Source organism: Oryctolagus cuniculus, chromosome 2 (assembly GCF_051225735.1).
Source record: "Oryctolagus cuniculus isolate XC-2025 breed Fujian yellow rabbit chromosome 2, ASM5122573v1, whole genome shotgun sequence".
In the NCBI taxonomy this organism is placed as follows: domain Eukaryota; kingdom Metazoa; phylum Chordata; class Mammalia; order Lagomorpha; family Leporidae; genus Oryctolagus; species Oryctolagus cuniculus.
Genome location: NC_142868.1, coordinates 19179800 through 19200352, shown reverse-complemented (window position 1 = coordinate 19200352; position 20553 = coordinate 19179800). Strand labels below are relative to the sequence as shown.

The 20553-nt window shown below is 42.9% G+C and overlaps 1 protein-coding gene across 10 annotated transcripts in view; it reads left to right on the top strand.

The window, feature by feature from the left end:
• Positions 1-20553, top strand: part of PPARGC1A (PPARG coactivator 1 alpha) — a 361394-nt gene that overhangs the window by 250959 nt on the left and 89882 nt on the right. For 3 of the 10 annotated variants that reach the window (XM_070069598.2, XM_051842173.3, XM_070069601.2), the window contains exon 2: positions 8955-9134. Coding sequence is in view for 7 of the 10 variants with exons in the window: in XM_051842173.3 (XP_051698133.2) it covers positions 8955-9134 (180 nt within the window). In the remaining 3 variants the exon portion in view is untranslated. Of the gene's footprint in view, positions 1-3758; positions 4028-4750; positions 5117-8954; positions 9135-20553 lie in introns of those variants that run through there. The other 7 variants (XM_002709377.6, XM_089326993.1, XM_070069600.2 and 4 more) reach the window with 6 other exon arrangements.

Below are 20553 nucleotides of genomic sequence, written 5' to 3'. Positions count from 1 at the left end.
GCCTTCAGGGTCTTCTGTATGCCTGGTTATTTGAGGATGATGATCATTCTTATGAGACATCAGTTCTTCCTAGAGGAGTTTTTGCATGTTCTGGTCAGCAGCTTTCTAAACTCTCACCCTGCCTTATTTTCCTCAGTTGTAAAATGGGTACATAGATAATGTGTATTGGAAAATTTTGAGGATGACAGTGATTGAGCTATGGAGTGTGAATTGCTGACCTTAATGACTGACCGGTACAAACATGGCAGTATCTGTTTTTCTCTCCACCTTTCTTCTTTGCAAAGATTCAGCCTTAACTTTTTCTTGCATAATTTATTGTAAGCTTCTATAAGCCAACAGACAAAGATTTTTGTACTAGTAACTCTTCACTTTTGAGTTTCCTTCTGTATTCACCTGCATACAATATTGATGCCAAACCCAATTGCTTTTGCTATTGGGTAAGAGCTTCGATTTTTGGTTTGAGTTTGATTGTACTTACATATTTTTTTTGATTTGGACAATTGTCTGAAATATAAAATGGCAAAACTGGGAAATCCTGTAATTTGGAAGAGGAGTGGGGGAAAAAACCCAAATGTTACACCTTTTATTTTTTGTTATAGAATTGAGAGTTTCTCTCTCTCTCTCCCTCTCTCTCTCTCTCTCTCTCTTTCAACTACCAGGAATGGGAAACTTTTATTCTGCCAAGGGCCATTTGGATATTTATAATATTAGCCTGCTATGGATTTATTAAATTTTGAGTCCCACTTGTGGTTGCCTTGGCAGGGCCATACCACATACAGCCTGTGGGCCAGATGTTCCCCACCTCAGAAAGATTCCCCTGCCTTTTCCAGTGCTGGGGTCTTGGGACATGTTAACAGAACCACTGAAGGCCAAGGTGCTATCAGAAAGGAATCTGGCCTCTGTGTAGATATGAAATATTACTGCACTCAACAGATGTTAATAAATACCTCTTTCTATCATTGAGTTAAAATGGGTTGACTTAGGTGTGAATTATAACAGACGAGGTTATAAGATGTGTTTTAAGGCATAGAAGAGGAATCTGAGTATGGAGAAAAATGACATTGCCTTTTCATATCAACTTATTCTGTGTTTTTAAGTGCTATCATCCCCCCTAAAACTGCAAGCATCCTTGTATACGTGTCATAAGACTTCTTGGCAGTGCTTGCAATACATCGCTGTGCCCACAGTTAGGTTTCAATAGAAACCAAACATTTGGGAATCTGGGAGACAGGCTTGGAGAAGAGGTGAAAGAAGGGTGCGGGGAGAGAAGCAGAGAAGTCAAGGCGGTGAGAATTAAATACAGACAGAGCCCGGGGAGCCAGAATAGTCTCCATTTTTCCTGAGAAAAGAAACAAACCAACAAAAAAACTGGACAGGAGAGAATTTTCAACCTGAAGAGTTAATAATCAAATTCTAAAATGTCTAAAATATCCTTGTCATCAGAGTTGGTTTTTTTTTTTTTTGAGGCTTAAAGAATGGTAGAAGTTACTCTAATTTGTCCAAGAATCCATTTAAATATTGATTTGTGCAGTAGTAGAAATATGTGGGGGAGGGGAAGCAATAGGCTGTAGTTTATAAGTCCTTTAAGTAGTTTGGCTTCTCAATCAGCCTCTTTATAACGGTGAAGGGGAGATCAAGCTTGTATAAAGTCACCCCTGGTTTCAGTGGATGTGCTGATTTGATTTTTAAAAAGTGGGATTAGGTGACAAAAAAAAAGAGAGAGAGAAGAAAACCTCAAGAACACTATGGGAGCAGCTTGAAATGTCAGAAACAATAGTACAACATGTTCCAGTGTAAAAAGATACCTTTAAAAGGTGTGAATAGGATTTGAAAAATATTGATAGAAGCCTGGCATTGCCTGAACACAAAGAAAAGCACTGGTGACTATCAGAATGCAGAGATCACTTGATAATAATTAATAAACATTGACTCTTCTCAGCCAAGTGAACAATATTATTTCACAGTTGAGTGTGTTGGGGGTAGAGCCAATGACCTTTGTCCTGAATTTTAATAATTTACTGAAGTCTTACATGAAATCAGAATATAATTGGGAAGAAAACGAGAGTTTCTTTGTGGGGAGTACAGAGTCATATTGCTAATTGCATGGATAAAAGCATTCCCGAGGTTGTATGTTCCAGTTCTTTCTTGATTTAGAAAATTAAAACTACAGTAATTTTCTGCCATCTGTAAAGAGGGAAAATGTGCCAGTGAAATGTCTTCAACTAACTTAAAATGTCAAAGCTTTTGGACATGCTTTTATGTCCAGTAATGACAAACTCTCAATTTCATCACAGTGTGAAGGAATTTATAAGCAACTTGTTGCAACTACGAGAGTAGACGAATCCCTTGGAATATATATGGTCCACTAGAAGCAGCAGTCTGCTGTTTCCTTGTTTTATTTTGTATTTCTTTCACTTTATTCGGGGGGGGGGGGCGACTTCATATTTAAAACGTACGTTAGAACCAAATGCCATGTTTTTCTTCTTTAGAAAGAGATGGTTAAAGAACCTGTCAGTGGAACCCCAGGAGGAGTTTAAGTGAATGGTGCTTTACATGTTCTTTTTAAATACATGGGGATTTTTTTTTTTCAAATAAATAATTATCAAATAAAGAAGTGAGCTGATTTTAAAAGTCTACTGGGTTGTCAGTTTTATAAAAACATGTCTGTTCATAACAATATTTATGTGTGTGTGTGTGTGTGTGTTTGTATGTGTGTCTCCAGAACTCGAAGGGGTTAAATCAGCGACCCGTCGTGTTACGGGAAGCGATTTTCTGCTGTATGGAGTACCTTGAGTTTGTTATGTATTCAATATGTAGTGTCATCATAAAACACTTGCACCTGCCTTAACCCTCATTGTCTCAAGGTACGAGCTGAAAAATAAGTGGAAGAGGAGCTCACGAAATGAATCTTTCAGCTGATAGTGGGTCGGTACTTTTCCTTCACTGCACGGACATTCTTGATTTCCAGTGCAAACTGCACAGCCCAGGGCACCAGGGTTGGAATCCAATGTTTATTCCAAAAGGCACCCTAAGGCAGTTAGAGAGGAAATGCTCCATGCAGACGGAAGGCAGCCGGGACGAGGCTGTTCTGGGCACAGCAGCCCAGGCTGTATTTACTAACACTTGTTTTCTGGGAGCCTATGAGAGGAATGGAAATCATTACAGGGAACCTCAAAGCATGGGGGTTTGTGGCTTGTTCTCCTTATATGGAGCAAAGCAAACTGCTGCAACACTTCGGGAACCGGTGTTCCCTCTTGCCACGGGGACAGCCGATTTCTGGGCAGAGGACTTGGTTTAGAGCTTAGCAAATACAGTCTGTGTTGTTGATTAAACAAACCCCAAACTGCCCCCTTTGCTGCTTTCAAACAACACCCTCCCAGTAGAAAAGATCTGATAAAAATGCATCATGTGATAAACTCTTCCATTAGTCCCCTAAATGAGCTTGAGTTCCACTTGGAGATCTTAAAGTCTCCAGGGAAGCCACATTTGTGCTGAGAATATAGTTACTTTGTCATGAAATAGGGAGCTTTGTCACTTGCTTGTTTTAGGAGGAAAATAAATTAAAAAAAAAAAAAAAAAAGATTGCAGGGGGATTCTGCTTGTTCCATGGCCAGGGCTCCTTCTAGAGTGTGGGCATTCAGAGCTGCCTTTACCCACAGCCTGATGCTTGCAGTCTCCAACAATCCAAGTGTTTCCTTTCTTTTTCTTTCTTTCTTTTTTTTTAAGCGTTACTTCACTGAGGCAGAGGGCTGCCTCTCAGTGACGTCACGAGTTTGAGCAGCAAGCAATACAGAAGGGAGGCTGAGTGAGTGACAGCCCAGCCTACTTTTTAATAGCTTTGTCATGTGACTGGGGACTGTAGTAAGACAGGTGCCTTCAGTTCACTCTCAGTAAGGGGCTGGTTGCCTGCATGAGTGTGTGCTCTGTGTTACTGTGGATTGGAGTTGAAAAAGCTTGACTGGCGTCACTCAGGAGCTGGATGGCGTGGGACATGTGCAGCCAGGACTCTGTATGGAGTGACATCGAGGTGAGCTGGGGTTGGGCTCGGCACTGCAGCCAGGACTGAGCGTCCCTCGGATGCACTGATTCCTGTAAGGGGGGATGGGCTTGGGGAGGAGAGGAGGTAGAAAAGTCTCCGGGGCTGACAGCCTGGAGCAGGCAGGCAGGCAGGCTGGCGGGAGCTTTTGGAAGGGAATCTCAATCTTATCTTAACTCCTATAAGTTTGCTATTTTAAGGTGGCTCTGAGATGCCTCGAGCAAATCAAAGCTTAGCTGCTGTCATCAGTATCTGTTGCAGTTAGAAACTCTTTCCATGTGCCTTTGGCTGTGTTTCCACTCATATGCAATATTTATGCTCCAAGATATTGATATCAATCAGAAGCCGAAGTCTTTCCAGTGGTGTTTAGTGGCCTGCTTGGAAAAATGCCATTTCCATTTATAATAAGAGAAGATAAAAATATTAAAATGGATGTGTTCAAATATAGTCCGTTTTGACTGGTCTGGATTTCTTTCCCCCCCGTCTCTGTCTGTTCATCAGACAGAGAACTTAACAAAATCCTAAATAATCCTGCTGGGCTATTTTAGATTGCTTTTCCCACACAACAGAAAATAACGATGCTGATTCCTTTAAAACTCCGGCTGTGGTGGGGAAAAGAAAAAAAAAAAAACCGCCTTGCAGTGCAAGGTTTTCCTTTCGCCTCGGTGGCAGGGACGCCAATGGTTAAATCTCCGTGTACCACGAGAGCTGCCTGAAGCCGGCGAGAGAATAGAGTTTATGCAGGACTGTGTGTGGAGCTGCTCGCTGCTCGTGTAAAAATAGACGGCAATACATCAATTCCACAGCCTCTGCTGACTACAATTCATACAGGGGGAAACACGCAAGCGCGCTCGTCGTCATCTCGGGAGTCCGGCAGGGGGCCCGGGGACCTGGGCGTGTTTGCAGGCAGCACCACGCGACGTGCTCGGAAAGTTTGGGCAACTTGGGAAACAAGCAGAACTTTTCTGTGCACTCTGGTGAGATGGAGCCGAGTGGAACTGCACCGAGGATCCGAGCTGCTAACAATGAATCTGGCGAGGGACTTCGGGTGCTTCCTCCGGGTGGCTGGAGGCACGTAGGGTAAGGGGGAGGACCGAGTGCCACACGTGATTGGATTAAATAAGTTGTCCACGCGGTGCGGCGATACACATCTAAAGTGAAAATGATTCGGCCCAGGCCGGCCGGGAATGCATTTTTCCTCTCTAGCGAGGCATGCCCTGGCTTCTTAACTCCTTGCTGGCTTTGTCAGTGTTTGCTTCGTTCGTCCTCCCTTGCCTTTGGCAGATCCCACTGGCCGACTGCGGTGGTTCTTAACCGGGTTGCGATTTCTGGGTAAAGCGGCATAGATGCGGCTCTTGCCTATGTCCCGTGGCTGTCGCGAGTCAGGCTGCGAAGTGGCTTTGGAGTCCTAGCTGTCTTCAGTAGCCAGAGTGTCCTGTGGGTGGCTGGCTGGCTGGCCGGCCGGCACTGGAGGTCTCAGCTGCTTTAGTTTCATTTTTTCAGCATGGATTATTCCTGCCGCTCCTAGGAGTTGATTGAGGAACCAGATCATAAGGAAATAAGGAAATGATCATTGGGGTTCCCGCAGTCATTTTCAAATCTGCATCAGGACCCTTTAGACAGTAGCTGCTGAGTTTTGCTTTGTTTTTCTTAAGGAGGACAGAGCTCAGGCGAATTGTCCAGCCATGGACTGAGTCGGCGGCCAGCTGAGCCTGGCCAGTGACTCCTCTGTGGCACTGTAGGCAGCCAGCTGCTAGAAGCCCTGCCTCCGTGGCTGCAGCCGTGGGAATCACCCCCGCCGGTCTGAAATATTACGAGCAGCAGGTTGCACAGACAGCTTTCATTTTTTGAATCGTTAATGTTTGCTGTCATCCTAAAACGCATGATGCCCTTTTGCACATAATGACAGGACAGCACGTTGGTTCATAACGGCCTGTGGCACTGGAGCTACTCGGAATCCTGGGTGTTTCACAGTTTAATGAAGGTGATGTACAAGAAGGTTACCAAGATTGATAGAGACAATGCACTTGACACATACTCCACGGAGACTGTCATTCCTTACAGCCCCACCTCGATACCCCCTTTCCCCTGTCTCCACTAATTTTTTTTTTCTTAAGAAGACTCTTTTTGTCACTAATATAATTAATGTGACCAAGTCTACTCCTTCTCCTCTCTCTCTTTAAAATTTACCATCAATGGCACAAAAACCTCCAAAAGGTTAATGGAGAATTATACTTAATTATAATGATTCATTATCATCAGTGCAGTTAAGCTAATTTATTGTCTGCTCCTTAACTAAGAGAAAAGTCTGTTGGGGTGAAATAATGTACAATAATTAGCCTTTTGTGTTTGGCGATTGCTTTATTCTCTTAAATCTCAGTATAAAATTCAGGCTACAGTTGTGAAATTACTGTCATAGTTGCAAAGAGACAATAGAGACAATAGAAGGTGTCTGTGTAATTGCAGTAAACCACACCTGTTACAGATGTATAGGGAAGCCATAAATATCAGTGTGTCAGATGGGGACAGTTACAGGGCTCGGACTGTTAAGTCTGGCATCATCCAAAGGCCAGATATAAATTAATAACAGGAACACTTGCTACTACTAATGGTTTTAGATTAGCAGGAGAATACCACATTCAGAACCACTGATTTTATTAGCATGTCAGCGTTGGCAAAGAACACATATACTTTTTTTCCCCAACCAAAATATAAAAGCAGAGAGAGAGAGAGAGAGAGAAAGTGGAAGGAATATGTAGATGATGGGGTAGTCACATACAACCAATTGATCTGGTCTGTTCAGTGGTTTTCAGAAGTTTTTTAAAAATGCAGATTTCTGGAACGGTATGGGGTGTTGAACCACTCACTCCTGGAGAGACAGGAAGATGTTGGCTGCCACTCAGTGTGATGCTTCAGCATTCCTCCACAGGGTTGCTGACTTCCACTGGAGGAACAGAAGTCAGGTGTGGCTAGCCCAAGTTTTCTAGCGTATTCTTATTTGTTGTTGCTGTTGCTTTTGTTCTCCATGCCTGTTTGCAAAAGGTCTGTTACCCCTCCCTGAAAGCTGAGTGTGTTTTGCACACGGAAAAGCTCTCCTTCATCTCTGAATGGGTGGTGCTGAGAAGAGTTAATGCTGGTGTTTGTGCTTGGAGGGCACGTGGTGTGTGGGGCAGAGCGGAGCCCGGACACATTACACCCATAACAAAACACGAACATTGGCCCAGGGCAAGATCTTCTCTTCAGGGCAGCCTCCGCAGGTTTCTGGACCTGGAGCAGTGTGTGAATCTGTAACTTTGTGATAACTCAGATGATACAAAGACCAGGACAATAAAGTGATAAGGGGAGAGGGTCTATCCAGAGGACAGCCCCCTTTCTTTGCTTTACTTTGTGTTGGCTGTGTGGGGGTTGGGGAGTGGGAGTCTCCCTGGGACCTTGCAATGATTTGCAGACTCCTCCCATCCTCCCCTGACCAACTGCTGACTCTATTACCCAGTACCTACTTCTCAGCGTGTTGCTTACGATCACGCTGCGGCATATGACCCGTGTAATGTCGCCTGCCAGGGATGACAGGGTGCTGGAGGGAAAAAAACCTGCATAAAATTTATTTTATTCAAAATCTAAATGTCAAGGAGGGTCTGTTGCTTCATAGCCCACTGCTGCCTGGATGTGACCCAGTCCAGAGCATCTCTCCTGACCTTGGAGGCAGGGCCATGAGTGCGCCACTTCAGAGCGCTGAGCCCTAATTCAGACAGCTTGCCTCGCAGGTGGATAAAGCCTGTGTGTTTCTGACTTCACAGGGACCCTACAGTAGGAGTTTCTGCAGGGTGTCTTTTTGGTGTGTGGATTAGAACCAGCAGTTAGGAAAGTCAACTTTAGGAGACCCCTTCGTGTACAAGGGGTCCACTTTCCTTAGAAAGCAGTCGGTGGGACAATGGAAAGACTATTCCAGGCAAGGAGGGTGAATGGCTATGATGGTCCAAATAACCTTGGTGATAAGCAGCTAAGCCATAGAGACTATTTTAAGCCTCTTAATGTACTGAAATCATAACTCCTAGCAAAAACAGTTATTTTGAGTTCACTTGGAGCACAGTTTAGGTATAAATACATAATGAAAACAGTGTGGTTGTGGTGTGCTGTTGTGGTTTTTCTTTGCCATGTGCCAGGTGATGCTAGCCACATGCGCACACACACACATACGCGACTTGCAAGTGACACACAGTGAAACAGATAGTGGCCGCTTAGGAAAAAACTATGATTGTTGCTCTTGATCTCAAGGAACGTGCTTTTCACTTATTAAGGGTGAAGTCCAGAGCGTCCTGGCAAGCCACGTGAGAGTAAATGAGTCAGTACCAGAAGCATGGATGAGGCAAAAAGGCAGCCTCTTTAGTTGATAAATGGATTTCGAGGCTTTTTTAAAAGGAGGAGATGCAGTTCCTGTGCTCTGGTTTCCATTTAGCAGTTGTTTGTTGAGTGTCTATTCTGTGCATGTCTTGGGGTTTCCCAGTTGAAGTCAAATTTGTATCCTTCCTTCAAAGGGATTGTACCATTAGAGGTACTGTAAAAGTTAGCATGTAGTTAACCATAATTCAGTTTGAAACTTGCTAAGTGCTAACTTTCAAAGAGGTACAAACAAATCCTTCTGATTTCTTATTGGAGCAATCACAGAAGGCTTTACAAAAGCATGGTATTTGCCATAGCCTTTGAGATAGAATTCTGCATGGAATAACTCACACAAAGTATCTTTCCAGAGCCAAGTGAGTAAAGAATTCAGGGTGTTTTCCCTGGTGATTAAAGCCCCAGAGAGCAGCTTTGGTGGCGTCGTCGAATTAACCAGGCTTAATTCCCATCACATGCTCTTGCAGTTTAATAAATTCCTAAAGTTAATAAAAGCATTTTCCCCCTTTTCTGCCTCCTACAGTGTGCTGCTCTGGTTGGTGAAGACCAGCCTCTTTGCCCAGATCTTCCTGAACTTGATCTTTCTGAACTAGATGTGAATGACTTGGATACAGACAGCTTTCTGGGTGGACTCAAGTGGTGCAGTGACCAATCAGAAATAATATCCAACCAATACAACAATGAGCCTTCAAACATATTCGAGGTAAGGACCTCCTCTGAAAAAATGCGTTTTTCATTGACCTTGCTTGGACCAGTTTGGTATGGTAATAGGCCTGAACGCTGAATAGGTTGTTACTTTGCTGTCATCGAAAGACTTCTCATCACAGCTCAATACTTGCTATGCCATGGGAAAAAAATATTTGGGAAACAGATTTTGTTTTTAAGAAGGGGCTAAGAACCACAAATGTAGTGCATTAAACTGTGTTGAAATACTAAGGGATTGTGAAAGAATTTGTGACATAGAAGAACAAAAGTCTAAACCTGTTTATCCCTGTTTAATTCCCACAGAAAGAGACTAGGCTTCAGTGATGGCTAATATAAATCAATGTATAAGAAGGGATTTATTTTGAACCAAGGGGTTAGATGTCTACCTTTATCTGTATTACAAAGTAGGTGAGCAGTTTGATTATTATGATTAGACTTTTGGTTCATGGCCCTAATTTTGTTATATGATGGAAACTTCTCAGCTCAACAGATCTGATATATACTTATGAATTAGTCAAAATTCACTTCCCTTTCAGTAGGCCGAATTACCTCCCAGACTCCAGACCCTTATTATCAACCTACCCTATAATAAAGAATGTTAACCTACTCCTATTAAATTGTTACTTAAGGAAAAGAAGTTCTTTCTTATAAGAACAGTACTCATTTACTTGAAAATAAGTGATTTCTTATAGAGACAAACATGCAGTGGAAACTCCGAAGAGTGAGCTGAATAAAGATTTCCAATATTACAGTTGTAGCACCATCATTATTTCACATTTTATGAGCACCTACTATCCACTGGGCTCTATCCAAAGCTTTTGTACCTGCCAGCAAACACATTTTTTTTTCATTCCTCAGTGTTATTTGGTTGAAACCCTGAGTCTTTTAAGAAAGCCTGTTTTGCAATACTAATTGAATTTTTCCAGCACCTAAGCATGAGAAGACACTGAAGGAATGCTTGTTGAATGTTGATGAGCAATGAATGTAATAATGTTGATAACAATAATAGTAATAGCAACGATGACCCTTTGGAACACTCATGTTTTGTCTTTTGTCACCTCACTCATCCCTCAAAAGAACCAATTGTTTTGGTCCTGTTATTATTATTCCTTTTACATATGCAGTCATTGAGTCTCAGAGAGGGCAAGTGGTTTTGCAAAATCACACAGTTGGCAAACAAAGACCTGGCATTTGAATCCCAAACGGATCTCCCTTCAAAGTTTCTATCATTGCGACAAAAATAAGGCAATGGTGAATTGGGGTGACAACCATCCTTTAAAATCCTATGGAGCTGTTTTCTTTGCTCAATGTATTTAAAAATAGAACAGGAACCCTCAGAGTTGGTTGACAGGGAGGCAGGAGTAGCTGGTGAGCTGAGGTGCTGCAGGCTCTGCCGACAGCTTGGATTTTATGATACGTCTGTGGCGTGCAGTGGGTCTTAGGAGAATGCTGAGGGCGGTGCAGCTGGGGCTAGGGACATAGAGCAAGGTGGAGGAAACACTGGAGATTTGTGGTTAGCTGCACTTTCCCAGGCTTCTCAGCCGGGTCTTACAGAGTTCATGTGAGGACTCGGCCGGTTAGAACTGGTAAATTGAACATTCCTCATTCAGGACACTTGTCAGGTTACAGGCCCATTCTAAGTCATGCTGCATTAAATAAACAGCACTTGAAAAAATGTCCATCTCTACGGCATTCTTATCTCAAAATCGGCTATTCCGTACTGGGTGCAAGCCACCCATGTTGTAGAGGATGGTTAGAGTCTAACTCAGGGAGGGGGGGCGTGGAGTGATCCAGGGCTCCCTGTATGCTGTTATGTTCAAAAAGACAACTGTCCCATGAGCCGATGTGCCCGCACTCTGTGTTGTGTTACCTGCGTAAGGCTCTGCCCATCGATGCCATCAGGAGACGTGAGCCGGCAGCCTGGCAGTTGTCAGTCTACAGACACAGCAGCTAAGCCAGGCTGCCCTTTTTCTTTCCCTGTGGAATATTTTCTCACCTAGAGAATGGTTTTCAGCACTCCAAAACACAAGGTTAATTTCATTTAATCTCTCATTAGGTCATTTTAAACTAGTGATTCTTAGGCAAAGGCAATTTTGTCCCCACCCTGGGGACATCTGACAGTGTCTGGAGTTGATCGTTAGGATGGGGCAAGGCAGTAACTTGGTATCCAGGGAGTAAACCAAATGTTCTACCAACGATTCCAGCCCCACTGCAAGGAACTGAATTGGCTTCCGAGGACTGTAGGGCTGGAGTAAACCTTTTGTTTGTTTTTAAGGTGTCTAAAGTGACTTTTTTTAAAAGAATCTTTTTTAACATGTGTCTAAAATTCCCCTGTATAAAATGAAGTGATCAGATTTCTGGGGAAAACGTAGTATGACCCTGGATGTAAAGAATGAGAAGCTGTGTGAAATGGTTGAGACACCTGAGAAGCAGTCTCAGGACTCATGTCTAGGGACAGCAAAAATGACTGTTCAGATGGGCTTCCATAGCAGTTGCACTGACGTCACAAAATCCACTTTTTTTTTTTTTTTTTTATCTAGGCAAAGGGTCAGGTCACATGTGGCAATCATGTCACAAACAGCAGCTACTTCATGAGCGTTCATGTAGTGGGGTGATGCCTCTACTCTTTGCCCTCTGGTCAACTCAGACATCTTTTCTAGAATGGCAGAAGAATGTGTCCTTGGGGGCATAGGTGACATTCCACAGCAGAGTCTTTCCCCGTGAAAGGGCCTGGCTTTGTGTTGCTTCTACTGAAGTCACTCCCGGGATTCAAGGTCTCACAGGGACTTTTCACCTGTGCTCAGCGGCTTCCAGGTCTCAAAGCCCTGCCTCATCACATCTGAGAAACCCTTGTCCTGGAGCAAGCCAGTCGTGGGCCCTGGCCAGTCACAGGCATTTTCTACCTCTGAGTCCCCAAAGGAAAGAAAGCACTGCAATGGTAAACACTTTCCCCCAACTCAGGGAGCACCTTGACGCTCCAGGAAACAGGCTGTGGGCTTTCTGAATTCTAGTCAAAGCAGAGAGTGGGTTTCAGGGCTACACTGCAATACAGTAGAACACTACAAAAGTGGAGTGAATAAATGGTCTCTTCCTTACATGGGAATATAGGTTTAATTTCTGTTTAACTTCCCAAATATGATGGTACTAAAACAAATGAAGCTAGATGTCCAAATGTGGAAAAAAATGAATTCTGGGGAGGAGCAAAGGTATGCCTGCATGCAGTGGTACATGCCGATTGAGTAACTGGACACACACACATCGATCTTTGCTTGCACAACCTATGTTTGGATGTGTAAATGCAGGTGACCAGGTAGCATACAGAAGCCACTTGGAAAAACAGGACACAAGGCATATAGGTGCAGCCTCCACTGAATCTGATCCATGTGTAAGGAAAACAGGATGCTGTCTCTGGACTGGCGGCTTGCAAGATTTATGTTTCAGAATGTTGCAACATAACTTCCTTCCCTGTGTTGCCTTTGTGCATTGTTTGAGGAAGGAGAATAAAGGGCTACTTTTACAGCACAGCAGTGTGTAAAGAGGGGGTGGCATGGGGTTAGTTTAAATAGCCTGTTGGTCTTTCTTGGTCACTGTGGAGCACCTTGTCCCTGCATTACTTTAACACCTGATTTAATGCCTCCATGAAATAACTGAATGGGTGTCTTTGCTTCATTCATCTGCTCCCTCTCAATGCAGTGGTTGGGAGTCTCCAGAATGGTGGACAGGGAGAATGCAGTTGTCTCTAGTTCATTACTTCTCATCCAGTCTGAGGCCTACCTTTGCTAATAGGGGCAGAAGGACTCCCAGCTGTAGCCAGCACTCATGCAGACCAAGTACTGGCACTCTCAGGAAGGGCTGAGAGTGTGAACTTTTGTAGTAGAAGAAGGGTGAGTGGTGGTTTTGTGTTGTCAGCATCCAAGGTAGCCTGCAACAGGCCACCGAGGAGATGAATGGTGGGAGCTTTCGAGAGTGTTTGATCTTTCTATTAGGAAGAGAGATGATTTTACATTTCTTCTTTTGGCTCCCAGTTATATTCTAAAGTTTTCAAATATGGGCATTTATCTTGTACTTAGCGAAACATTAAAATAGCAAATCTTGTCACTTCAAGGGACCATGAACATTTTGGGAGGAGGGAAGCTGCCTTTCTTGTGCACTGAAAATTTTCTAGACATTTTCTTAGAAAATAGCAGGAACAATGAGTGAGCCATCGTGTGTTTATTGAGAGTATGGATTGCGTTAGGAGGTGTGAAGCCAACGTACAAAGCACAAAAGAAGCCTTTTTCCTAAAGAACTCTCAGCCTAGTTTGGGAGGCAAAAGGAAGAAGCATGAACTAAGTAGCAAACAATACAGAATTGTATGTGAATACATATATAACAATGTTTTTATGTATTAGAAATTAAAAAACAATGTAAACCTGTACATTCACATAAAGGTCTATGTGCATATATTAGTGCATGGAATATATATTATATACTCATTTATTAGCAATTGGCACACATTGCAAGACCATGTATGTATACACATGTTTTGTGTGTGTCTGTGTGTGTGTGTATTCTTAACTAAGGAGGGAGGCAGTAAGCCTGGTAAAAGAATAAGAGAAAAGTGTTTTCACAGTGAGAGTATGTAGGTGAGGATATTGATTTTCTCAAAGTCAAATTTGTATTATTGGGAACACAGGAGTGGAAGGTATAAGTTTGGGTGCAAGGTGAGTACAGTATTCCAGTGGGTCATGAGACCCCAGTTAGAAGTGCTTTGAGGTGACATGGTGGCAAGTAGGGTGTCACTGAGGATCTGTAGCAGGAAAGCAAGATGATGGAGGTGATGCTTACGGGTGATAATGCAGACTGTAGGAAGAGGACTAGGCCAGTGGGATGCAGGGGCAGCCGGGCAGCAGGCACTGCTGCATTCCAGACCCAGCGTGGTACAGGTACAAGCTGGTAGCAGAGGGAAGGCATCCAGGAAACAGACCCGAAGCACCTTTAAGAAAATTCCATCAGCCCTGATAAAGATGTGTAGGTTACAGAGGGAGCAGCCCGGAGTGCTAACTCAGATGGGTTCCAGAATGCCAGGGACACCTTTCCTGTTGAGGTTCTGCTCACCTCTGTGAGCTGGAGTACTTCCTTAGATGCGTGAGTCATTCCTACAAAGGGGCCCTCCGTCCTCCTGCTGCCTCGGGGCAGAACATATTTAACCCAATCCACAAATTTACATGGTGTCTGCTTTTTCTCACTTGTCTCCTTGGAGGAAATTTTGCAGCCTTCCATGGTAATGAATTCCTGCTTCTGACTGTGTCTGTGGTCAGGCAGACTTTTCTATGAATGGCAAACCTCTTGGAATTTTAACAAAACAAACAGACAAAAAAAAAAAAAAAACAAAAACACGGCAAAACAACTTCACCTTAATTTAATCATCAGGAGAATAAATTCTTCTTTGTTATGTGAAAAGACTGAATTAATTTACAATAATCACTTTTTAAGGATTTCAGGGATTTCCAATTTGCAATCAATAAATGCTTGTCATTTAAATTAAATTTACAGCCCACAACCAGATTTTTGCCACACTTGGTAATGACACTTAGAGAGAACATAGACTTCAAGTAAGAAAATAATAGCCATTTAAGTGGGGAGATAATTGGCTGTAACATAAGAACATTGAAGAATGTTGAAACTCGTGGAGACTTATGGAGTATTTTAAAAATTTATGTTGTACTTATCTTTGCATTTGTAGTCTACCACAAAATTCCAAATTCTGGGTATAAATCAGTTAGATGTTCATCTTAGAGAGTCACAAATCAGGAAGCAACCGTCGGACTGAGTTTGTGAGCTGCTTTATTTTCAACTTCTGTTGTCGACTTATTTTGAAGGGAGACTAACAACATGTGTGTGTGTGTGTGTGTGTGTGTATGCACACACCTCAGTTAAATACTGTTTGAGTTCTGGGCTTGATAACATCTGCTTTATCCTGGGAACATCTGGTTTATCACCCCATTTTCTCCATGACAGTATGTTGACCACCGGAAAAATTAGCCTTTGGAGTTCTGATCCCACAAGGCTGTGCCTATTGGCATCAACCCCTCCTAATAAATGGTAGGTCACAGGATGCAATGACCATCATTCACCGGTGCTTACTTTCTTGGTGGTAGTTTTTGTTAATGGGTATTGTGGCTACAAAAGATGAAGTTGGATGCTGTGTGTCATGGAACTTGACCCAGTTCTTGGGCACTGGCAATTTAGAAAGTGGAACTCTATGATTATTTAGGCAGTGATTTGAGAAGGCACTACTTTGTGTTTTTTGTTTTTTTTTTTTTCCTTTTTGGTGTGTGTATGTGTGTGATAGATAGACTAACAATTTCATGTCAGATGCTTTGGGTTCTCTAAGAACTAGGTGAGTCATTTTATGAGCTTGTCCTAGGCTTTTCCAACCTCCTAGACTCTCAAGTGGGTCATTTAAATAAAAACATCTCTGCCTGGATATCTTTGGGGCCAAAATTATAAGTGGAGACCCAAATTCACAAGGAGGAAGTCTTGGAGCAGAATCAGGGACAAGTGGCTCATTGCTTCTTAGGCTCATCTAGGTAGATGAAGTGATTGAGGCTCAGGGTGCTGCACTGGGCAGGCTGTCTATTTCTATAGCGAGAGCTTATGCCTGCACAGTAAGCTTAAATTGTGTCATGTTTGTTTGGCCATGGACCCCAGTCTGTATGCAATGTCCTGGAAGCACAGCCCAGCAGATGGCTCACCTCTGAATGAGATGCACACAAAAGCAGATCAAAAGAGGTACATTAAAGACCGCATTGTTAAACTGTGAACTGGCTCCGTCACCATCCCCTCTCCCAGACTTCACATTTTTAACAAGGTTAATTTGTGGCTTATAATTAGGTGCCAATTCTTCTGGCAGTGAAAACTTTTATTGTGGGTTTTATGAAATGAGTTGCCTGTGATATAAAGCAACTTTGTCAGGGCCCTTTTGCTGCTGCTGCTGCTGCTGCTTGAACCTCTCAGGTTACTTTTAAGATTGTGCACTCGGAGGTACCCTTTGAAAGCAAGGCAGGATTCTGCGTTTTCTCTTGCCGGCCAAAGATGCTGACTCCCAAGAGCAGGGGGAAAGGGGAGAGAGCGCCACGGTGAAATACACAGGCTGATTTTGGGCAAGGGCAACATTTTCCAAAGATTAATGACTTCTCATCCATTCAGACATTTGTCCCAAAACAATGACAGGAGATACTTGTGTGCCCTTTCCTTTTTCAAAAGGATAGACTGATTGGCACCGTTTCAGATTCTAAACACTAATATTTTGTCGACCTGCCTATCTCCATTACTACTGCAAGTTATCCATTCAAGGTTTGCAGGCAGATGGATTAATGAATGACCAGATCTTGCGTAAAATGACTTGGCCTGACTTTTAAAACTACCACCCTTCACTTTTTCTTTTTCTTCTTTGCTTTTACTGTCTCTCTCTTTTTTTTACCCAGTCTTGTGATTGGTGTTTATGGGTTCTAGAGACTGAGCCCTCTATAGGGACCTCCTTCTCCAAAGAGGTTTGCTTCTCTGAACAGGTCTCCTCCTTTTAGGGGGTCGGTGGAGCAGAAAAGAGGGAGGGACTCTAACCAAATCCCTGGTGGCCCACAGCCCTCCCTATGCCAAGTCAGCGCGATTTGTCAGTGCCTTCTCTGCAGCTCAGCTGAGTTGGGAGTGAGTTCCATGGTGTTCCTCACACAATATGCGTGGCTGGAGCTCTGAACTTTGAAGGCAAGCCTCAGAGCTATTTGCAAAGTGCTGGTGCTTAGTGAATACTAAATTACATTTAGGAAATAGTCTACTGCTACCAGTTATACTTCATTTTTATTCTTGACACAGACACCTAAATCAGAGAACAGTAACATTTCAGAGATTATGGGAGCAGTTTGGGTATGTTCCAACGCTATAATAGGATCAGAATTTTAAGGCCTTTTGTATTATTACCAATAGTCACTTAGTTTCTACTGCAGTGTACTTTGTAGGGAATTACAGCTTTTACTAAAAAGATTAAAATGCTATTATGCAAATGATTGCAGTATGTTATTATGTTTACAAATTAACATCCATGGCTCAACACACAAATTAACTAACTATTCTATCTGTGTTATTAAGGATTTAATAAAGGAACTGTTAATAAAAATGGGTAGCTTGGAACACTTAATAGGCAACAATTGTGACTTCACACACAGAACTTGAGCACTGTGTTCAACGTTCTAGGTGAGATAATAGTAAAATCAAGGTAGGCCAAGCACACAGAAGCAGATCCGTGGGAGTAGGAGAGCCTCTGGCCTGAGATGCCAAGGAACATGTACTAAATAGCATCAGGCAGCATATCAATAAATCTAAGCAAAGCACACAACACATCCTCTATTAACAAATAGTTCATTGAAATGATAATTGCCCTCCATTGCGTGTTTGATGACGTTCCACACACGGCGAATACTTACATTATTCTAAAAATGGAGCTCAGAGCAAATTTCGCTGTGGTGAATGGGATTTAGCTGCAGAATATGCTGGATGATAAAAGAGGAGAAGGCTAGGTTCAGACCAAGATGGTTTTATAAACAGGCTGCAAATTGCTATTCCTGGCTGTTCATAAGAGATCATAAAAGCAAGGAGATAAGAACCGCCAAGGTCCCTGAGAACTGAATGCATGTGATTATGTTATCTTGTGGGTTGGATTTACTAGACAGACTGACAACACCTTCACTTCAGCACAACAGGAAAAGTAGAATGAGATGCAGATTATGGATAGCAGACTTTGGGGGAATGGGGAAGCTCCAGAACACTATCACTTTAATTAAGATGATTCAAAAGAGATTGAGGATTCCAGCTGCTGAATGCTTTGCCAGTTCCCAAAGAGCTGGGAGCCAGCCTCAGAGCTAACAAATAAGAAACAAACAAACAAATAAACAAACACATAAGAAATAGCAGAATCACTAGGAAAATCTGGACAGAACTTAATTCATATTTCAATTATTTGTGATTTCTTTTTCTTAATTGCCAAATTAAGATGTTGAAGACTTCCAAGTCTATAAACGATTACCTCTGTAGGTTTGCCCGCTGAGGGCTTCTAACTTGAACTTCCAAGCAGAAATATCTGACTGTACTTAAGAAATGTATAAGCAAGAAAGCAACCGCAAAGTTGGTGAAGGTTTGTGCCCTTGCATACAATACAAGCAATTTATTTTGTTCCAAATAGCACCTCTGTTGTTGGGAAACTACTTATGCAAATTTTTGATATCTAGCTTTAGCAAGGTGCCTGGTTCCTTCATTTCCTTCCACATTTGGATAAATTGTGTTGTTCTTCACTATTCCAAATTTGTCCTTGTGGAAGCGAACACTTGCAAATTGGTTGCAGCTCACTAAGGGAAAGAAAGGGAGGGTAGAGGAAGGAGGAGGAAAAAAAACCTGACCAAGAACAGTTGCTGTGACAGCTTATGATTTGATGGTTTGTGGCCTTGTCCTGTTCCCAGGCACCTGATCAAGAAAGTGGTACAATCCTGTTATGCAGGCATTCGGGAAACCTTGCCAACATTCACCTGACATGACCAAGGTTTAAAGTCCTTGCTGTAACTTTACAAAGCAGAGTGGCAATGTGTGCCGGTGTGTGCACATATACACTCACATTCTTTTTAAGGAAAAAAAAAAGAGGGCTCCTTGCCATAGAAGGGTGGTAAAATAATTAGTCCAGTAGACAAATGTCTTGGCCCATGTTTAAACAGAACTTTAAGGACACAGTGTTCCCAACACTCACATAGCTAAATACAAACCAGTGTCAGCTGCCATGCAAACCAAAATGTAATAGCCTGCTTTCACATAGGTCATCGTCAATCCATTTTGGTCACAGTCACACTGCACATCTGTTTCTGCGAGCTGCAGCTTCTTAAGGTGGCATTTGGACTTCATAAGAGTACAAACAACCGAGCTATAAATTGCCACTGCTGGAGTTATTTTGAATAAGTGTATACTGTTTCATATTTATAATGGTGAGGCTTCATAATATTCACAGTGAATATATAACACCGATCAGTTCAACAAGCATGAAATTGTATGTTGTCAACTTGTCACATAAATAGAGTCATATCCTGCCTTGCGATAATGTTGAACTAATATTTTTCCCCCAGAATTGTCGAGAGGGTCACAAAAAAAGTGGGGAGGTAGCACTTCCTCTGGGTAGATAAACAGGGCTATTGTGAAGTTGATATTACTGTTGATGAGTTTCTTTCCTCTCCTCCCTCCCAACTCTAGCTTTTCTTGGGTGAGTGCTAATTGGTTAATCTGCTGTCAACCAATAGTATTCTTTTCAGCCAGGGTTTAGAGGCTTTTGCTGGGCTGTGTGTTGTGTGAGTAGCTATTTTTTGTTCTCCTTTAAAACAATTTTTGGAGTGTGTGTGTGTGTGTGTGTGTGTTTCTATTCTTGAGGCACAAACCAGTGCTAATTGTCATGAAATTCTCCAAATAGACTCTGGCAAACTCTGCCTTTTGCACTTTAGTTAAGTGGACAGTGAGAGAGAGAGACAGAGAGAAAGGTCTTCCTTTGCCGTTGGTTCACCCTCCAATGGCCGCCACAGCCGGCGCGCTGCGGCCGGCACACCGCGGCCGGCGCACCGCGCTGATGTGAAGGCAGGAGCCAGGTGCTTCTCCTGGTCTCCTATGGGGTGCAGGGCCCAAGCACTTGGGCCATCCTCCACTGCCTTCCCTGGCCACAGCAGAGAGCTGGCCGCGGCGCCGGCCTTCTGTTAACCCCCTTTTTTTTTTTTTTTTTTTTTTGACAGGCAGAGAGGACAGTGAGAGAGAGAGACAGAGAGAAAGGTCTTCCTTTGCTGTCAGTTAACTCTTAATTCATTGCTGGAACTTTAGGGAAGAATGAAAGCTGGACACTTAGTTCAAATTTTCCTACAATAGAGGCTTTAGAGAGTTGCAGAAAGTAAATTATTGAACCAAATTTGCAGCTTACTGACAGGAAAAAGACGAATGAAATGCCCTCACCATTAGCTTGGGAGAAACTCAAAAACCTGTTTCCACAGTAGTTGATATTTCTGTGCACCACAGGCGTGAGTAGAACTGATACAAGTCTTTTTTCACTTTTGAGAAAGTCTTAGATGTGTTCGACTCCCCTCATCTTTCTTCAAATGGCCCGAAGACAAGAAGGCATTGCAGGCTGTATCTGCAATCATTTCGACTTCCCCGGCTAAGTTCCTGACTTCAAGACCTGGAGACAGCGCTTTGGATATGCTAAAAAGCACAGTGCAGATATCACTGGGGATTATTACTAAGGAGAGTCTTTTCATCTCCTATCACTTGGGATGTGGGTGGTCACAGTTTCTCATCCCAGAAGCCATTTGCTGGCCAAAGTACTTGATTTCCATCATTGGCATAGCTTCACATGTCTTAATGCT